This window comes from Montipora capricornis, chromosome 4 (genome assembly GCF_036669925.1).
Source record: "Montipora capricornis isolate CH-2021 chromosome 4, ASM3666992v2, whole genome shotgun sequence".
Taxonomy (NCBI): domain Eukaryota; kingdom Metazoa; phylum Cnidaria; class Anthozoa; order Scleractinia; family Acroporidae; genus Montipora; species Montipora capricornis.
This window is the reverse complement of record NC_090886.1, coordinates 22,345,587-22,365,586: the sequence shown is the minus strand read 5'-3', so window position 1 is coordinate 22,365,586 and position 20,000 is coordinate 22,345,587. Positions and strand designations below refer to the sequence as shown.

General features: G+C 42.7%; 2 protein-coding genes and 1 pseudogene across 2 annotated transcripts; all 3 read left to right on the top strand.

The window, feature by feature from the left end:
* Positions 1-4,868: 4,868 nt before the first annotated feature.
* LOC138046312 (uncharacterized protein KIAA1958-like) lies at positions 4,869-6,392 on the top strand (annotated as a pseudogene).
* A 9,566-nt stretch (positions 6,393-15,958) lies between these two features.
* LOC138046311 (uncharacterized) lies at positions 15,959-17,125 on the top strand. Its single transcript, XM_068892977.1, has one exon. The coding sequence runs from the start codon at positions 15,959-15,961 to the stop codon at positions 17,123-17,125; it is 1,167 nt and encodes a 388-aa protein (XP_068749078.1).
* Positions 17,126-17,394: 269 nt separating this feature from the next.
* LOC138046310 (uncharacterized) lies at positions 17,395-18,114 on the top strand. The gene has a single exon (XM_068892976.1). The coding sequence runs from the start codon at positions 17,395-17,397 to the stop codon at positions 18,112-18,114; it is 720 nt and encodes a 239-aa protein (XP_068749077.1).
* Positions 18,115-20,000: the final 1,886 nt, after the last annotated feature.

Below are 20,000 nucleotides of genomic sequence, written 5' to 3'. Positions count from 1 at the left end.
CACCATAGGTGGTCCTTCCACAGGTAAAGGGGTACTACTAGCTGGCAAGTTTTCGTGGGATTCCAAATCCAACTGTGGCGATGGTTCCTTGGTCTTTACCAAGTGTCTTCTATTTCTCCTGAACATAGTTCCTTGAAGATCTACCTTGTAGGAGCGAGGTGCCACTTGTTTGACAACAGATCCCTTTCTCCACAGCTTTTCTTTGTCTGATGGCAGCGGTTTCATGCGCACTGTGTCACCGGGTTGAAGCACAGGAAGCTCTTTTGTTCCTTTGTTGTAAAACAGTGCTTGTTTCGTCTTTCTTTCTTTGAGCTTGCCTTCAGTTCCCTCCACGATCTTTGGCTGTAACAAAGTTCCTGCTGTAGGTAACAGTGTCTTTGTACGTCGTCCAAATAATCTTTGTACTGGTGATGATCCAATACTGGGTGAAGGTGTGTTTCGCCAGTCCAAAATGGCCAAGTATGGATCTTGTCCACTTGCCTTTGCTTTGGTTAGTAACTTCTTGGCTGTCTTAACAGCATTTTCAATCTTGCCATTTGATTGTGGATAGTGTGGCGAAGACGTTTGGTGGTCAAAATGCCCGGCGGATGTAAATTCTTTGAATTCTCTGGAAGCAAACTGTGGTCCGTTGTCAGAATACAGAGTATCAGGTATGCCATGGCGTGCGAACTGATTCTTGAGAGACTTGATAACAGAGCTTGAGTTGGTACTGGATAATTGGTTCAGTTCAAAGTAATCTGACCAGTGGTCAACGATGATGAACCACTCCTTGTTGTCAAAACTGAAAAGGTCTGTTGCAACATGAGACCAAGGACGTTTCGGTGGATCATGAGGTATGAGTGGTTCTTTCTGCTGGTTTGTCTGATAAGTGTTACATGTTTCGCACTTAGAAACACAGTCCCTGATCTCTGCGGTCATGCCAGGCCAAAACAGGACATCTCTTGCTTTATTTAAACAACTTTCAATACCAAGGTGGCTTGAGTGTACTTGCGTGATCATGTGGGGCCTTAGCGCTACAGGTACTATTACTCGATTTCCTTTGAAGAGGATACCATCTTGGATGCTGAGCTCGTCTTTGAAGTCAAAATATCTCCTGATTTCTGATGGGACTTCTTCTTTTGTTTCTGGCCAACCAATCTTGATAATATGTTTCAACTGCTGAAGACCTTCGTCAAGATCAGTCTTTCTTCTGAGATCAACAAGGCGTTGACTTGTGATTGGCAGAAACTCGACCATGTTGATCTCTTCAATGGATTTGATTAGATGCTCTTCCTGTTTGACTGATAAAACTCTTCTGTACTCGGCTTATTGGGAAGGAATGCTCGACTGAGTGTATCAGCAATGAATAGTTCCTTTCCAGGCTTGTACACTATATTCAAGCTATACCTCTGGAGCTGTAATAACATTCTTTGGAGCCTTTTGGGGACCGAAAGCAGAGATTTCTTGAAAATGCTCTCTAGCGGCTTGTGATCCGTCTGTACTGTAATTGGCCTACCATAAACGTACTGGTCAAAGCGTGTGCACCCGTGAACTATGCTGAGCAGCTCTTTCTCTATTTGAGCATAATTTCTTTCAGTACTGGTAAGCGCTCTTGACGAGAATGCTATAGGCTGACCCTCTTGCAGTATGACAGCACCCAGTCCAGATTCCGATGCATCGCATTGCAGTGTTACTTCTTTACTGGAGTCGAAATACTTCAACACTGGTTCTCTTGTGATCAATTGTTTCACTTGCTTCCATGATTTCTCGTGTGTATCGTTCCAGTGCCATTGCACATCTTTGTCTAATAAACGTCTCAACGGCTCCGTCACATCAGACAGGTTAGGCAGAAATTTCGCAAGATACGTAATCATTCCAAGCACCCTTTGCACGGCCTTCTTGTCTGAAGGTGTAGGCATTTCTACAATTGCCTTGACCTTACTTGGATCCGGCTTGAGGCCATCAGGGGTCAGTACATGACCGATGTACGGCAATTCTTGCTTTCTCAACTGTAACTTCTTTGGATTCAACTTGATATTCTTCTCACGACATCTCTCCAAGAGTGCAATTAGGTTTCTGTCATGATCCTTAACTGCGTTTTCATAGGTGTCACCCTCACCAACACAGAGTATGTCATCTACAATGTCTTCTATACCTTTCAGACCTTGTAGGCTTTCATGGATTCTTCGCTGGTACTCTTCTGGGGCTGATTTGATTCCAAATGGTAAGCGAAGCCAGCGATAACGGCCAAAAGGTGTATTAAACGTGGTCAAGAGTGACGACGGTTTGTCTAGCTGAACTTGCCAGAATCCATTCTTTGCATCCAAAACTGAGAAGACTTTAGCCTTACATAGCCTAGTTGCCACGTCTTCAATGGTGGGGAGAGGATAATGGGCTCTCAGCAGGGCTCTGTTTAAATCTTGTGGGTCAATACAAATTCTTAACTTCTCTGGCTTGTTTACTAGAACCAAACTAGACACCCAATTTGTAGGTTCTGTAATGGGGGTGATAACTTTCTCTCTGACTAATTTGTCCAGTTCTTCCTTTAAACGGTCTCTTAGTGCTACAGGGACTTTCCTAGGGGGGTGGACAACAGGTTTTACAGTTTCATCGAGTTCCATATGGTATGGGCCATCCATGCACCCTAATCCCTCAAAAACATCACTGTACTGTTTCAAAATTTGATCTCTGGTTAGAACAATGTGGGCAGTTTGAACCTTGTCATTTACTGCATTCACAGTTTCTGACTCTGAAATGTCACTTGCCATAACCTTGATTAAGTTCAGTTCCTGACATAACTCAGCACCCAATATAGGCCTGACATCCTCATTAGTTATAAAAAAATCTGCATCTGTACTCATCTCACCTTTGGCACATTTGAGAGTGCACTTTCCAAGTGGAGTCATAGTGGTTCCATTGTACATCTTGAGTGTTGCAGATGTTTTCCTCAAATACAGATCTTTGGGATCCCCCATAATGCTTGAGAATTCTTTTAGTGATAGCAAATTACAAGTTGCTCCACATTCCAACTGAAATGTAACATCTTTAGCATTGTTTACTTTGACTGATGTAAACAACTGTTTTGGGTGTTTCTTTTCTTCCACAGCACTGACTTGATAAGTTATGACATCAATAGTATACTCTTCATATTGACTCCCATCTGAATCTTCTTGCACATAATTCAAATTCTGATTGGCATGTAAATTACGACTGGACTGCCTTCCTCCTGTACACTTCGCAGCAAAATGGTTTCTTTTTCCACACTTGTTGCACTGTTGGCCATATGCAGGGCACTTTGATCTGTCTGGTACATGTTTCCTGCCACAAAATTTGCAGTCGATCTGCTGAGCACTGCCGTTGGCTGATTTTTTCTTCTCTTCTTGTTTCTTTCGGAAGAAGTTTTCTTTCTTCTTCCCTACTGCATTAACCTCGTGCAAGTTTTGCATTTGTTTCAACTGGCTTTGGGTTGCTTCGGCAGCTCGTGCAAGTTCTACAGCTTTATTCAGCGTCAAATCTGGGACTCGCAACAAACGCTCTCTCACGTTGTGATCAGCGATTCCAAACACGATGCGGTCGCGTATCAACGAATCTTTCAAATCTTGAAATTCACAAGAGTCTGCCATGTTTCGTAGAACAGTGGCATATTTATCAATGGGCTCCCCACTTTCCTGTCCACGCGAAAAGAATAAATACCTCTCGTAGATTGTATTCTTGCTAGGCTCACAGTACTGCTAAAAATGCTCTAGAACTTTATCCATTTTGACCTTGTCTGCGTCACTGTCCCACGTGAATGCATTGTAAACATCTAGGGCTTCATCGCCAATCACAGTGAGAAAAGTTGCTACTCGAATGGGATCTTCTTTTCTGGCTATTCCGATAGCTAGCTCATAGTTACTCCACTTTTGCTTAAATCTTTTCCAATTTTGAGATACATTTCCACTTGAAAGCTGCAGATGATCCGGTGGGTTTAACAGACGCCTGGCCGCCATTTCACACCACGCGGTTTCGATTTATGCGAACAGCAACGAACCAAGGTTTTCACAATACAAATATTTCACAAATACGGTCGGCAAACAGCGTCATCCACTAACTTCTGACACCATGTGTTAGTCCTTAGCTTCAAAACGAGCAAACTCAACTAAACAGTCTTAGCGAAAACTCAAGTAAACTTACAAGAACGTCACCGAAACGTTTCTACGAGTTCGCGATATTATGTCAGCGATATTGACCACTACTTCATAATATCACAACCACTTCATTCACAAAGAAGTCCCACCACGCGCTAGGTCTTCCCGGTCTAGTCCAATGTCTCCTTTGTCTTTCGTATGGCTTTCCTTCATCAGCTCTGAATTGTTATGGCGGAATCTCACAAAACGCTTCAGGCATTAATTTGTGACATTTTGTTTCCATGCGGAGATCAGGTGACTTTGAAAGTGTAAGAAAAACTGCAAATTGGGGAGAGGCTTGTGAAGATTTGTCAGTTTTAAAAAAATGTCTGTTGTCGAGCGCGCGCAAGATGATGCGTTTGGTACCGGGGTTGGGTAACGGTATGATTACCGGTATGTTACGAAAAGCAATATGCCACGTCAATATTCTAACATGGCCCAAAGGCTTTCAGGACAAACATCCATATTTGGTGTTGTCTTCTTTGTATCCAGTCTCTTTCGGGAATTTAGAGACAAAAGAAACTTTAAAAAGTTACAAAATTATCCCTAAAGCCTCAGAGCAAGTAAGAATATTGATATTTATTAAAAACTGAACTACGGATTTCACATTTCCAGCATTTTCATTGGCTTGCCGGACACAGGTTATCAGCTCATATACCTGCACTACCAAGTATGGTGAATGAACACAGCAGCAAATACACAGTTTTGTGGCTCCGAGCAAAAATGGCCAACAAAAGCCGGTTTGGATCAGAATTGAGCGAGGCAGAAATCAATGCTTTGGTCGACAATGCTACCCCCTCGAACACCAAAAAGGTCACAAAATTTGGCATGAAAATATTCAATGGTATGTATCTAATTTTTTTAATGCCTATGTAATTATTATTATTATTATTATTTATTTATTTTTTTTTTTTTTTTATCGGGAACATCTTTCTTGCAACTTTTTTAGCTCACGAGTGCATGTTGTTGATTAACACTGACATTCCACTGACCTTTTTAGACTGGATTGGAAGTCCCGGGGGCAGTAAATTTTCAACGCCGATAGAGGATATGGACATGGAGGAATTGAATGCTTGTCTCAAGAGTTTTTACACATCTGCGAGAAAGCAAGACGGTTCATTTTACAAGAAAACATCGCGTAAGTCTATCCGAGCTGCAACTGACCGCTTTCTTCGTTCTCCACCACGAAGTTAAAAGTTTTCAATAACCAGTCACGCTGCTTTTACTGAAGCCAACAAAGTTTTGGACGCATTCGTTAAGGACCTCCGAAAATCTGGTTTACAAAAAAGCTATCTTGAGGCAGCAGATTCAGAAGCTCTTCGACTGCGGCGAACTTGGACTCGCTGACACAAAGAATCCCGCACAGCTACAAAGGACAACTTGGTTTTACCTTGGACTGTTTTTTGGAAGACGAGGACGAGAAAATCAACGTGAAATGAAGTCTGGAAAAATGCTTACCCTCAGACAAACAGAATCGAGTAGTTTGAACTGAACAGGCAATGTCCCGGTTCGCTACCATCAACAAAATTTAACCATCAGGGTGGCCTTGCAGATCCTGAGGATGAATCTGACGCGAAGATTTTTGCTGTTCCAGAATCTGCAAGATGTCCTGTTAAAACCGTTAAAAATTACTTGGCCCATTTAAACCCCAAATTGGATGCCCTTTTCCAGAAGCCACGACACGTAGAAAGCGGTAAATTCAACCCTGATGTTGATGAAATTTGGTTTTGCAATGTGCCGATCGGAGCCAGTACTCTCGACAACATCTCGAAATCCACAAGTAAGCGAGCAGGCATTGACCCTTACCTCACCAACCACTGCCTCAGGGCAACTCCGGTAACAATTCTGTCTGATAGCGACTGTGAAACACGACACATGAAGGCTATAACCAGCCACAAATCTGACCAGTCGTCTGAATCTTACAATGAGGGACCATCCCTCAACCAGCAGCACAAGATGTCGCGCATCCTCAGTAATTTTGTCCTTAACAGCAACGACGGGTCCCATCCTTTAACCCAAATCATGGAAAACAGGGCTTCATTACTCCATCATCAGTCTAAAAGTGGGTCAGGTGAAATTGAGGCATATCCAGTGTCAGATCAGATCCATAAAAACAACATTGCAGTCTCAACGAACACAACAAATAACGTGACACGCTTGGAGCAAGAAAACCATTTTCCTCCTCAACTAAATTTTTACAATTGCATTAAAGTACAAGTTTTCAACAATTTTGGTCCTTCAAATTAACTTCCTTTTGTAGGCGACTCCTCTAGAGAGTGTTTTTCGTTTGTAACTCCACCAAATATTGACATTCCTTCCTTTGCTGGACTCTTTTTCGATCTCGTTCAGCGAGTTTGCGAAGCCGTTGTCAGCGTTGTCAATCATGTATTTTGACATTTTTGTCAATCATTCTATTTTTGCACCAAAACTTGTTACATGTTGCCATTTTGTGCTAAATAAATTCAACATAAAAGAGTTGTGATGCTGGGGTTTTTAATAAAACAATTATTCTACTCGGGCTTGCTGGATATGCAATGATCATAACCAACTCGGCGCTACGCGCCTCGTTGGTTCTATATATCTTTTCATATCCAGCGCGCCCCCGTAGAATAATTGTTGAATCGAACATGGCCTATTTGAGTAAAAAAAACTTTGCAAAAGACGCACAGAAGTCTCCGACTGTCGCGAGAGTATTCGAAAACAAATTCTGCTAAGTTGAAAAAAAGACTAACGACTTCTTTTTGTGTTTGCATGTTTGGTTTTGTGGAAGCTGCTTTTGCACAGCGTGGGAAGACCTAGGAATGAGTTTAAGCCGAAAGTGTTACGCAATGTAGGTAGCGGGTCGCGTAAGAGATGACAACAGGAGACAACTCAGAAGATAAAGGGAAAATAGTCATTCTTTATATTTTTTTATTTACTCTCTTCCCACTCAACAAGATGTTGTGCTCAAAATGGTTACGTATATATCAGGATAGAAATTGCCCTACCCCTACCCTCTAAGCTGGGATGACAGCATTGCGTGACAAACAAATGACGAACCGCTGCAAAGTTTTTAAGGTCAAGCAGCAATCGTTCAGATGTGGTAGTATTTTGGTGCTGTGCAAAGTAAGCAAATATCCACAAATGACTCAGCCGTTGCTGAGTTAGATGCAGTGGCGATCAGATGCGCCGAAATATGGTATTTGACCATTAAATACGATGACAGTTGGCGATGTAGATCAGACATGTGTAAACAGAAGGAAACTGTACTGCTTTATATGTGCCGAATGGCGGGAAAAACACGTTAAATCGGCTTTTGGATCTGCCTTATCCAGCAAATATGGTTAGAACATTTCGAAATTATCATCTCTATGTCTATTTCAACTTAATATGGGTCAAGTCATGTGGCGCATGCTAAAATATATGGGTAACCAGTCAATTGATCTTTGACGACGGAAGGGCAAATATTTGCATTTTTAACGTACTTTGAAAAGCTCTCGCGTCGCTCACAATCATTTGCCCAAAGAAATTTTTACAGGAATCTGTAGACCATTCTTCTACTATTCAAACTGATATCACGAGAAGTGGAACAGAATAGCACAATGATGGAAGCCAATAATTATTCTGTTGCAACACTCGCAGCTTCTGCGATTGTTTGTTTCATGAAGAAGTGAACAAAGCAGCGAGCATTCTAAGTTGAAGTAGCGCTGATGCGGTGACCTTAAATATATGCCGAAGCCTCAAGCAAAGCAGTAGTCGCCAAAGCCGGTACCTCGGTAATGTAAATTAATCAAGTACTGAAGCGAACACAGTGAGTACATGGACACGTAAACAAGTAGCAACAGCATTTTCGTCTGATCGAAAGGTGTTTATTGAAGCTACAGTAAATATAATGAATGGAAAAATAGTCACGACTACTTTCAATTGTGTTAAAACAATTTAACTTGGAAAGTCGCTGCCATTTTGACATCCAAGGCTTCAAGAAACTCACCATTCTTCACTATCTTGGTCACAACGACGGCGTGGACGTTCGATATCATCCTCACGCTCTTGTGTCGCAACAACTCTCCCTGGAGGCTCAAAACACCATGGCCGAATACCGGCAAAAGACACAACTTCATTTTCCATCGTATCCTCCCCTACAGCTCCCTCGAAATCAGATAAATCAGATCCAGAAGTGGAGCTATCACTGCTACTCAATGAGTCGGCCATTTCAGTGCTTCGTGAAAGTTACACACGTATGACGTATGATGTCACATGACCCAGAATCGAAGTTTTCATGGTGGAACTGCCAACGAGCGGCAAAATACGAACTTTCAAGGCTGAATTAACGGGGAAGGAAGCTTCGAAAGATGAACTTTTTTATTCGATCAATACAAATGGACTACGGGGAACGTTTTTGCGAAAAAGTGTTTTTTAGGTGACAGTTGCCCTTTAAAAACTTAAAAGTAATACAATTAAAAAGATGATCACAAGTCTAAATGGCAAGATAACATTCATATATTTAACTGCTAATCAAGGAAAAATTGTTTAAAAAGGAATGACTTAATTGACTTTTTGAAAACATCTACAGATTGAATAGTACGTAATTGTAATGGGAGCCCATTCCACAAATGCGGTGCTGCTGCCTGGAATGCGCGCCCACCCAAGGTTACAAGCATCTTCCCACTTGGTGGCTTCAACAGAATGCCTGAGTTGGATCTAAGATTATACGAGGGCTTGCATTTAATAGATAAAAGATTGCTGATGTTACTAGGCGCGAGGCCATGAATGGCTTTGAAAGCTAATAACAGAATCTTAAATTGAATGCACGCTTGCACTGGTAGCCAGTGTAACTCATAGAGTACCGGAGTTATGTGGGAATACTTCCCAACATCCATTATTACTCTAGCGGCAGCATTTTGCACCCGTTGTTCTTTGGGAAGGCCATACAGTAAAGCATTAAAGTAGTCTAATCTGCTCGTGATGAATGCGTGTACCAGATGGAGTAAGCTGTCCCTCGATAGATACTTCTTAATGCGTCTGATGTTATGTAAGTGGTAAAAAGCTGTCTTACATACGTTTGTTATGTGGTCACACATATGCAGGTTGGGGTCGAGACAGCAACCTAGATTTCGAAGTCGCGAGCTAGGTCTAATCTCTGAACTACCTACTTTAATGTTCATGGCCTGCAATTTACAAAGTTGCTGCCGAGTTCCAATAATCATAAACTCGGTCTTATCATCGTTAATAAGGAGTCTGTTCTGGATCAGCCAGCGCCTGATTTTCTCGATACAACATTCCATCGAACGAACTGCATCCTCCTGGGACGTGCTACTGTTAGGCTTGAAGCTCAGGTAGATTTGCGTGTCGTCATCGTAGCAGTGTGCGTGTGGAAGCTGATCCCCAACAACCGAGAATAGCTTGGATGCATAGATAACAAAAAGCAAGGGGCCCAGACAGGACCCTTGTGGGACACCACAGTCCAGGCTGAAGCGCTCTGAGAGAGATCCCATGACGGAGACTCGCTGACCTCTGTTGACCAGGTACGACTTAAACCATTCTAAGGCCACTCCACATATCCCAAGCTCCTCGTTCAGACGTTTTAGCAGGATGTTATGATTGACCGTATCAAAAGCGGCGCTGAGCTCAAGCATGACCAGCAATGTGACCTCTTGAGTGTTCATTTTCATGAGAATATCGTTCGTAACTTTAAGAAGAGCTGTTTCCGTGCTATGATTTTGACGATATGATGATTGAAACTCTGGGTATAGTGAGTGGGTCATCATATGGGTGTGTATCTGTTCAAACACCGCCTTCTCAATCAGCTTAGAAACGTACTGCAGGTTGCTGACAGGTCTGTAGTTCTTGTATAGGAGGTCCAGCCCAGGCTTCTTCAGTAGTGGGAAAACAAGTGCGCACTTCCAGTCATCCGTGAACAACCCAGACTCAAGTGATAGATTGATCATTTTCGTCATGATCGGTAAAAGGACGTCGTTGCAATCCATTACTAGGGGGGTCGGCATGGGGTCCAGAGTGCTGCTTTTTTTTGGACTGCTTCCGATGAGTTTGCGAACCTTCTCCTCCGTAAGGGGGTTGAATTTGCTAAACGAGGAAGGTGGTACTGTGGCGTAGTCATTGGGAGGGGATGGCAGCCCTTGCGCCATGTTGTCGAGCTTGGAACCTATGGTCTCAATTTTCTGAACAAAGAACGTTCCCAGTTGATTTGCCAGTTTAACGTTATTATTCACAGGGGGGTACACCGCCCTGTTGTCCTTCTGGTTGAGGAGTTTCTTCACTGCCGAAAAAAGACTGCGTTGATTGGTACTATTATCCTGGACAAAGTCATTATAGAATTTGCATCGAGTTTCATTCATCAAAGCATTCACACTGTTCTTTTTTGCTTTATACGCTAACATGTCTTCTCTTGTGCCGGTGCGTCGCCACTTCCTCTTGGCCTTTCGCTTTTCCCTCCTTGCTACCTTGATTTCCTCGTTAAACCAAGGGACCAACGGTCTGGAGCGTATCACTTTTGTACACAATGGCGCCTGCCGGTCGAGAACTTGAGCTAAGGTCATGTTATAGCTGTTGACAAGTTCATCAAGTGTATCGGGAGTGTTTTGACAGAGCTGTGAGGAGGACAATTCAGCCGCTAGCTTTTTCCTGTCAATGCCCTTGATTTTCCTATAGGACACTTGTATTACTTTCGGGGGTGGTTTACCCAACTGGAGATCGCATAAGACAGTAACATCATCAGAGATCAAGTAGTCAGTTATAGGCTTCGCACAGAGCAAAGAGTCCGAGCATCGCGTAATGATTAGATCCAGCGTATGGCCAGAGATGTGCGTAGGCTTGTCAACGTGCTGCTCAAGGCCCATCGAAGTCAGTAATTCCAGGAAGCGAGAAGCATCTGGGTCTCTGGAAACGTTCACATGGATATTGAGGTCACCAGTGATCAGCAGTGGCTCGGGAGACATAACAACAGATTCCAAATAGACCGAAAACTCGTCCAAAAACACGCAACTAGTGACAGGATGGGCAGCAGAATAGGGAGGGCGGTAAATCACAATCACCCTTAGTTTACTAGACCCGTATTTTAAAATCCATTCGCCAAATTCGAACGACCTGCGTTCGCCACTGTCCACTTTCCGCGCATCGATAGTTTCATTCAATAACAACGCAATCCCTCCACCTTTTCTTCCAACTCTCTGTGGTTCTAACAATTTGTACCCGGGTAGCGTAATCTCCGCTTTATGGGCCATATCCCTTTCAGACAGCCATGATTCAGTGATAGCGAAAATGTCAGCACCAGTAGAATTAGCGTAGCAAGCGAAATCCGCCGATTTGTTTTTGATAGATCTTGCATTCAAGCAGCAAATCCGTAAATGCCTCCTGGCACATCGGTATTGTTTGTTGACAATAGGAATACTAACGAGGTTGCGAGTAACAGGTCTATTGAAGGGTCTTGAATAATTCGAGCGATTCGAAATTACAACAGGAATATTTAATAAGTTGCTCGGTTCGCCACCAAAAGATCTTGTTTCTGGGCCAGGATTCTCGCAAATATCGCCAGCCAGAAGTAAAAGATATAACGCCACTAGCGTCGTGTGAAATAAGCATGGTCCGGACTCGACTTTAAGAATCGGTGTAACGGCTTCCATACTATGATAACGTCGAGTTGAGTTTCTCGCACTAATGAACCTTGAATAACGTTGGGTTGAATTTCGCGAAATAAACCTCGAATACCACTCTTTGTCCAGATTCAGCGCTTTGCATAGCGACCAGTGACTGTTAGAGAACTCCGTGTACGTCTTAGGAGATTCTAGAGTCAAAAGAAAGGTTAAAACGAGCACTAAAAACGCGGACGGATTCAAGGCGCGTCTGCCCGCCATGATGCCTAACTGATTTCCTGATTACTGTGGGTAAAGGATCCAACGAACATGATTTAGTTGATGACTTTTTAATCACAGATTCCACTTGAGGTGCTGATACTAAATCAAATTTGGACAATGATGAAAGACAAGACTTCCCAGTCATTTCAACAGAGAGTTCAACAGAAGCGTCAGTAGAGCATGATGCTGCCAGCTTGATCACTTTGTTCTTGAAATAGGTTGAGAAAGCAGCAGGCAATTCCTTGCTACAGACAGATGACGGTAATACGGCAGGCTTGCGGCCATAGGTAAGTTTGTCAACTTCACGAAAAAGTGAATGCTGGTCACAGGAAGATAGTTTATTGATATGATAGTTCTTCTTGGCTTCATTTATTAGACTAGTATAAGCATCACATTGATCCTTAAAAATTTGCTTGTCAATCTCAAGGCCTGATGTTTTCCACTTACGTTCACAATGGCGTTTAGCTTGCTTTGCAGATCTAAGCTCATCGTTAAACCAGGGCGCTTGGGGTCGTAAGGTGATAAATCGTAAGCATTGAGGTGCATGTTTATCAAGGAGAGACCGTAACGAGCTGTTATAATAATCAACTTGGTGGGAAAGGTCAACCATCTGTTTGTTAGAGAAAGATGCTCTTGTATCGTCATGAAGTAGTTCCACGTCAATATCACGAAGCTTTCGAAGGTTTACTTGGATTCGTACTGGCTTGGGGCGTGGCATGGCTATAGAGCATGTGACTAAGGCATGATCTGATGGAAGAGCAAACGACACAGATGTAACAATGTGAGAACCAAATGTATCAGGTTTAGTGATAATAAGGTCGAGAAGATGACCACGAGCATGTGTTGACGAGGAAACATGTTGTACTAGACCGTAGTAGTCAAGTAGCTCCGTAAATAATGAAGCATCATGGTTGAGCGGTACATCATCCATATGAAAGTTAAAGTCGCCAGTGATAATTAACTTGCCAGGAGAAATAATAATAGTTTCAAGAAGAGCAGAAAAATCGTTCATGAACTTAGCATCAGTCAGTTTATTTTTCTTTTTGACCGATATTTTTCTATGAATGCAATGATCTATCAAAGTCAATTGAACATGAAGAGTACCACTCTATTTTATTGAAATCTGTACCAGGAAAATCTGTGACTAGGGATAATTAAACTTAATATTCCGATGATATATAGATCTATTGTCTATTGTGTCTATGATTCATAGATCTATCTATGAACGATGTTGATAGCAAAAAAAGGAGAAAGATATTAACAAAGCGAGGCATTTTAATACAGGATACAACTTGATTTGAAACTCTTGTTTGTTGTCAATGAAATTCACGTTTGGCTAGTTTGCACACAAAAAACTGCATCGCCTTTGTCACGAAGAGTCAGGCCTAACAATTCTTATATAACGTTTGGTCACAAAGTTTTGGATTTGTTTGTATAGATAGTATTTGATTTCAACTTGATTTTGCGGTTTTTATATTATGATAAAATTACTTGTATATATTTTCATGACACGTAATTTTAGAGCGGATATGTTTTTCGATAAATCAAAAAACGGATGCACAAATTTACGACTGTAGTTACGAGTTCTTAACAGCCTTTGTGGCAGATCAAATGGTTAATCCATTCAACCACAGGTAACGTCCTTCCAACTGCTTTCCTTTAGCAACCCTATTAGGGATAAACCTTTCTATTGGGGGCAGCCAGGAAGGCAATTACCCCCCTCCCCCCTAAAAAAAATTGTGAACAGCAAAACATCTTCCACGTCAAAATAATGTTTCAATTTTAATGATCAAGTAAAGAAGTAAAGGTAGAAACTGGTGAATTTGTTGCCCAGAATATCTGCTACTATGGGTGAGAAAAAAATTTATTATAGTGGCACTGTTTGGTTCTTCCTTTTAGGCCTCAAGAGACTTCACTCGAGGTCAGAAGCATGTTAATGATATCAATACATTGCAGGAAGAGATCTTTTCCGCAATTTCCATCATCTGACAAAGGATCTGGTAGTTGTGCAAGCTGTTCATCTCAAAGGTTGATTAATGGTGGTGAAATATCTACCTGGTAATCTTCATCTTCTACTGTTTGCACACCATTAGGATCTACTCCAAAGTGATCAATTTCAGCCTCACTTAACGCAGTATGTCCAGAATGTAAGTTCTCTAGCATACCCTTCTTCCACATTTGAAGTGGTGACAGGTTCCTTTCGGTTGACACTGGCCGATTATTCATTTGCCTGACAAGCTCCCTAAGAGAATTTTCTATTCTTGGAATGTAGACATAGTGTAGGCTGAAAATATGCAGATCATTAAGGACATCCAAGTTGCCTTCATCTTCCAACTGCAGAAAAATGCGGACATAGAATACTAATACCCCTGAATAAACATCGCGATGTGTTCTCTTGACCCTGGAGTTATGGACAGACGATCCAGTGATAATGCTGCCTCTTCCTAGTCCGCGATGTTGTATCATATGAGCAGCAACAAGATAATTCTCCATACCATAGTCTGAACGCACTCGTGAGGGTAATCCCCATCTCTGCACTGCATTGTGAAATAAAGAAAGCATTGTTTCTGCTTTGTTATTGTCGCGACAAGCAGCATACAAAATTAACCTGGTCTTTTCATCAATGCAGACATGTGTTATCAGTTTATACCTGATTAATTTGTGTCCTGTATCTATGTGCCATAGGCTATTGGGGGTTGGTACATAATACTTTCTACGATGAATGGTCATTCTCCAGCGTAAGGCACTTCCAACAGGATCAACAAGTCGTAAACATTCAGTGACTCTCCATCTCTGAACGTTCAAGCCTCTACTCCTTAGTGCATAAATCGTCTTCTTCCAATGTTAGGAGTTAGAATTCCTGTTGTTGGACTGCCAGTTATACCTCTGTACATTTACTCCAATTCATCGTCTGATATTTCTGAGTAGGCAAAGTCACTCAAACCAAATTCTTTACGTCGCCGCTTAAGGGTTGAAATGCTAACCTGGAGAATGCCAGCAATTGCTTCCCAAGAAAAATAAAGTGATCGTAAATGCTCCACTTGATCTTTGGTTATTTCATAGCGTTTACGACCTCGTCCTGCCTGTGCAAGATTCAGCGGAGCAGAATAAGATACCTCCAGTGCATCGTAAAAATCTGCATTGTCACGGCTTTCAATCTGACTTGACAATAAGGCGATTAACTATGTTAATGAATGGTTCATATTCTGAACGGGGGCTTGAAGTGCAGATGAAGGGATACCAGTTAAATTTGTAACACCGCCGGCTAAATCATTCATTAGAAAAGACAAGGTACCCGATGCATCCAGTAATCGATACCTTGTTTCAACTAGAATGTCTATCTCCAACTCTTGTTCGCCAATATGTGACCTTTGTTGACGAGCCGCCATGTTGTTAGCACATGGCCGAGAACACTGCTGCAAAGACGTATGGGACAAGAAACGCACAAAATTAATTGCAAACACACAAAATATGTCTTCTAAAAATATTATTAATAGGTATGGTAAGATTAATTTGGCGATTAAACAAAATGTTTTAGAAATGCAAAATATTAATTCTATCAACGTGTAAAATTAATTCATGCACAGGTGAAAACTATATCCACCATTTTGACCAGAACGGGCCTTCATAACCATTGCTGAATGCCGCTTAGAACTATTGTGCAAACGATTAAGAAAGGAGCCAGTAGTGCACAAAAAATACAAGAAATTTATGCATGACCTACTGAGCAAGGATTATGCAAGGAAAATTGAAAGTCAAGAAATAGGACCTCTTGGCGCTCTCTGGTATCTGCCACATCATCCGGTATTCAATCCTCAAAAGCCTTAAAAGATTAGAGTGGTGTTCGATTGTTCTGCAAAGTACTGTGGTACTTCACTGAATGACCAGCTGTTACAGGGGCCGGATCTAACCAATTCTCTTGTTGGTGTCCTCTCAAGATTCAGGGAGGAGAAGATTGCTCTTATGTCAGATGTTGAAGCAATGTTCCATCAAGTCCGAGTTCGACGTAGCGACTGTGATGCCCTTAGGTTTCTGTGGTGGCCTGATGGTAACTTAGATAGCCAACCAGAAGAGTATCAAATGAGAGTCCATCTATTTGGCGGAGCTTCCTCTCCCAGCTGTGCTAACTTTGCTCTGAAGAAAACAGCTGAAGAGAACAAGACAGACTTCAACGTTCAGACTGTCGAAAGAGTAATGCGAAACTTCTACGTCGATGACTGCCTGAAGTCAGTTCCCAGAGATCAAAAAGCTATTAATCTTGCGGACCAATTGCGCAAGCTGTTAGCAAGAGGCGGTTTCAATCTCACCAAATGGCTGTCGAATTCAAAGAAGGTACTTCAGTCGTTGCCAGAGTCTGAGAGAGCTGCACAAGTCAAGAGCCTAGATTTCAACAAGGTCCCCATTGAAAGGGCGTTAGGAGTTCAGTGGGACATATCGTCTGATCACTTTGGTTTCACCATTGTTATCAAGGACAGACCAGCAACAAGGCGAGGCTTCCTGTCCATAATCAGTTCAATCTATGACCCGCTGGGGTTCGTGGCACCATTCATACTGAACGCAAAGCTAATCCTTCAAGATTTGAGCCGCAAGAAGTTCAGTTGGGACGATCCGATACCTGAAGACTACTTGCGCCGTTGGCAGGCCTGGTTACAAGAACTTCCTAAACTCGAGGATCTGAAAGTCGACCGCTGCTTTAAGCCATTTAACTCTAAAGAGATTACCTCAAGCAAACTCCATCACTTTCCCGATGCATCACAGCAGGGTTTTGGCACCGTTACCTACCTCAGAATCTCAGACCGAAGTGGTGCTGTTAAATATACGTTCATCATGGGCAAATCGAGACTGGCACCCATTAAACCGGTCACAATTCCTCGCCTGGAATTGTCAGCAGCCGTCATTGCAACCAGACTGGATCGAGCTAACCTTGCCAGTAACCAGTCTTCCTTCTGGACTGACAGTACCTGCATTCTCCGGTACATTGAAAATCAAGACAAGCAGTTTCAAACCTTTGTTGCCAACCGTGTAGCAACAATACATGATGCTTCTTCTCCCTCCCAGTGGAAGTACGTAAACACACAAGATAATCCGGCAGATGATGCCTCCCGAGGCGTGCCAGCAGATTCCCTTTAACGCTGGATTAACGGCCCACCCTTTCTTTCCTCACCTCCCGAAATGTGGCCTCAAAGACCAGCAGGCATGGCAAGCACGATTCCAGATGACGACCCCGAAATTAAGACAGACAAGAGTGTATACTTACTCAGTGCATCCACTAGCGATCCTGTCGCAGAAATCATCGAAGGATAGTGCGATTGAAGAGTAACCTTCACAAGTTGATCAAAAGCAGAAAGTCTAAGGAATCTCCACAAATCAAGCCTTCAGGCAAGATCAGCCCCATTACAATGACGGAGCTGCGTGAAGCAGAACATGCAATCCTTAATTACGTTCAGTATCAGTTCTTCGCACAAGAGTACGAAGGATTAAAGAGCACAATTCCACCGAGCACCAGCAAACACAAGGTCCTCAAGTCAAGTAGCATTCACAAGCTCGACCCCGTCCTTATTCAAGGCCTTCTGCGCATTGGTGGCCGTCTGAAACGTGCATCAATCGACACAGATGCCAAACACCCGATCATCCTACCAAAGGATCATCACGTGGCCAAACTGATCGTTCTTTACTATCACCACGTTTCTGGACACTCAGGTGTAGAGTACACCCTGTCCCTTATCCGTCAGAGATACTGGATAGTAAATGCCAGAGCCACTGTACGTAGAGTGCTACAAGGGTGTTTTACCTGCAGAAAAAAACAGTCCCCTACAGGTCGACAGAAGACAGCTGATCTGCCTGTAGATCGCGTCACGCCCTGTAAACCACCTTTCACCTTCACAGGTGTCGACTGCTTTGGTCCCTTTGAAGTCCGTCGTGGAAGATCCAACGTCAAGAGATATGGCATTATATTTACCTGTTTAGCTCTCCGAGCAGTTCACATCGAAGTCGTGAGCTCACTAGACACAGAGTCCTTTATCAACGCCTTACGGAGATTTATTGCAAGAAGACGCCTACCCGAAGAGATGCGTTTTGACAACGGAGGCAACTTTGTAAAGGGTGAGAAGGAGCTTTGAAATGCAATCAACTTTACTTTGGTTTGCACACGCACCAATGCTAGTCTTGACTAAAAGCTCTATAGAGAACTTGACGATAAGAACAAGTGTAGATACGACTAAAATCCAGGTGGATGAAGGAGTTGACCGTACGAAGTCTACACTAGAACTGAACTACTGTGGAAAACACTAAAACTTATGACTAGCAAAACATGCCTGCGACAACTGAGAAAACATTACGCATTTCCTATGCGGGTGTTAGGGGAAGGAATTTGCAACCATTACAGCGGTGACTAAACGTTATCTATGAAGGTGATAATCCTTAAAGAAATACCGAAACACGTACTAGCGATAATGTAAAAAAAAAAACGGAGAAAACATCACGTTTCAAACCAACATTCCGGCCCCCTAAAGGCAATACTGCAGATAGCCTTTACAAGAAGAAGGAAAAAATGGTTTGAAACATGAGGTTGACTAGACTAACAAAACTAAAGTTAATCGCTAATAAACAATTACATGTACATAATGTCCAATAAAGTTGAATCCATTTGCAATGGATTTTTTTAGAGTTCAGTGTTCATACTAGAATACTTAGTTACTGTTACTTGGAAATTCAGCTGCCTCCAGTACGACAATTTTGTTGATTGGAGGAACCAGCTTCGATGTACTGGTCTTCAGCTTGACAGAGGGTACTAACCCATCTCTGCTGTTAGTATACACCTCCAGGACTCGACCGAGTGGCCAAAAATTATGTGGTTTGTTGTCGTCGAGTACCAACACAATGTCATCTACTGCAAAGTTTCTCTGCTGCTTGTTCCATTTTTGCCGCTCCTGAAGAGAGGGTAGATACTCACGCACCCAACGTCGCTAAAACACGTCAGCAAGGTACTGTACTTGACGCCAGCGGCGTTTGTTGTGACAATCGTACTTAGAAAAGATTCCAGGTGGAACAGCAGGACCTGCTCGCAACAGCAACAGATGATTGGGAGTCAGTGGTTCAAGGTCACGTTGGTCATCAGAGAGTTTGGTGATTGGCCTACCGTTTACTATGGCCTCGGCTTCACACATCAGAGTACTTAGACCTTCGTCGTCTAGCACTTGTTCTTTGGTCAAAGCTTTTAACACCCTGCACACGGTACGGATACACCATTCCCGCACTCCACCGTGATGGGAACCAGCTGACTCCCAATCATCTGGCGGAGGATGGAACGAGATTCTATGTGTCAAGTCTGTTAAAATCATCTCGACCAGGAAAGAGCTCATGGTACCAAAGAACACGTCGAATGGTAGGCTGTGTCCACACACTACTCTTTATCTTGCTGTGTTCACCATTCAAGGCGGTTGGAAGCTTGGCTCAAAACTGTTCTGAGTTTGGCGGGAATTGATTCGTCCATTTACACAGGTCACAGCTTTTGAAGCGCTTCTACGTCGAAAGCAAGCCACTTGGGGGTTCCCCTGGACACTACATTGAGTACCGCAGATTGGAAGAATTCTGGTACTTTCTTTAAGTATTATCAGAAGGCCGCAACTCCTTGTAATTTATTTGCCAGTGCGGTTTTGGATAACCCATAGTTCGATGTGTCGAATTATTGAATAAACACGTGTGCAATGATTAGTCACGCTGCTTTGAACTGCAGGGTAATTATGATTCTCCAAGTATGATGCGTATCACCAGGGATTCAGCTCCCACCCTTATGCGTTTGGGATGCCAACTGTTACTGTGAGACCATTGTTATTCCCGCCCGGTACCGTGACTTTCACACTTTAACCGCTCAAAAGACACTTGTCACGCTTCACACTGCCCTTTTATAAGGGGGGAAATTTGTATAACAATTGCTTTGAACCCTGATGGCCTGGAAGCTAGTGGCGAAAATGTGCATAATAAATCCCTGGTGCTACGCATTATA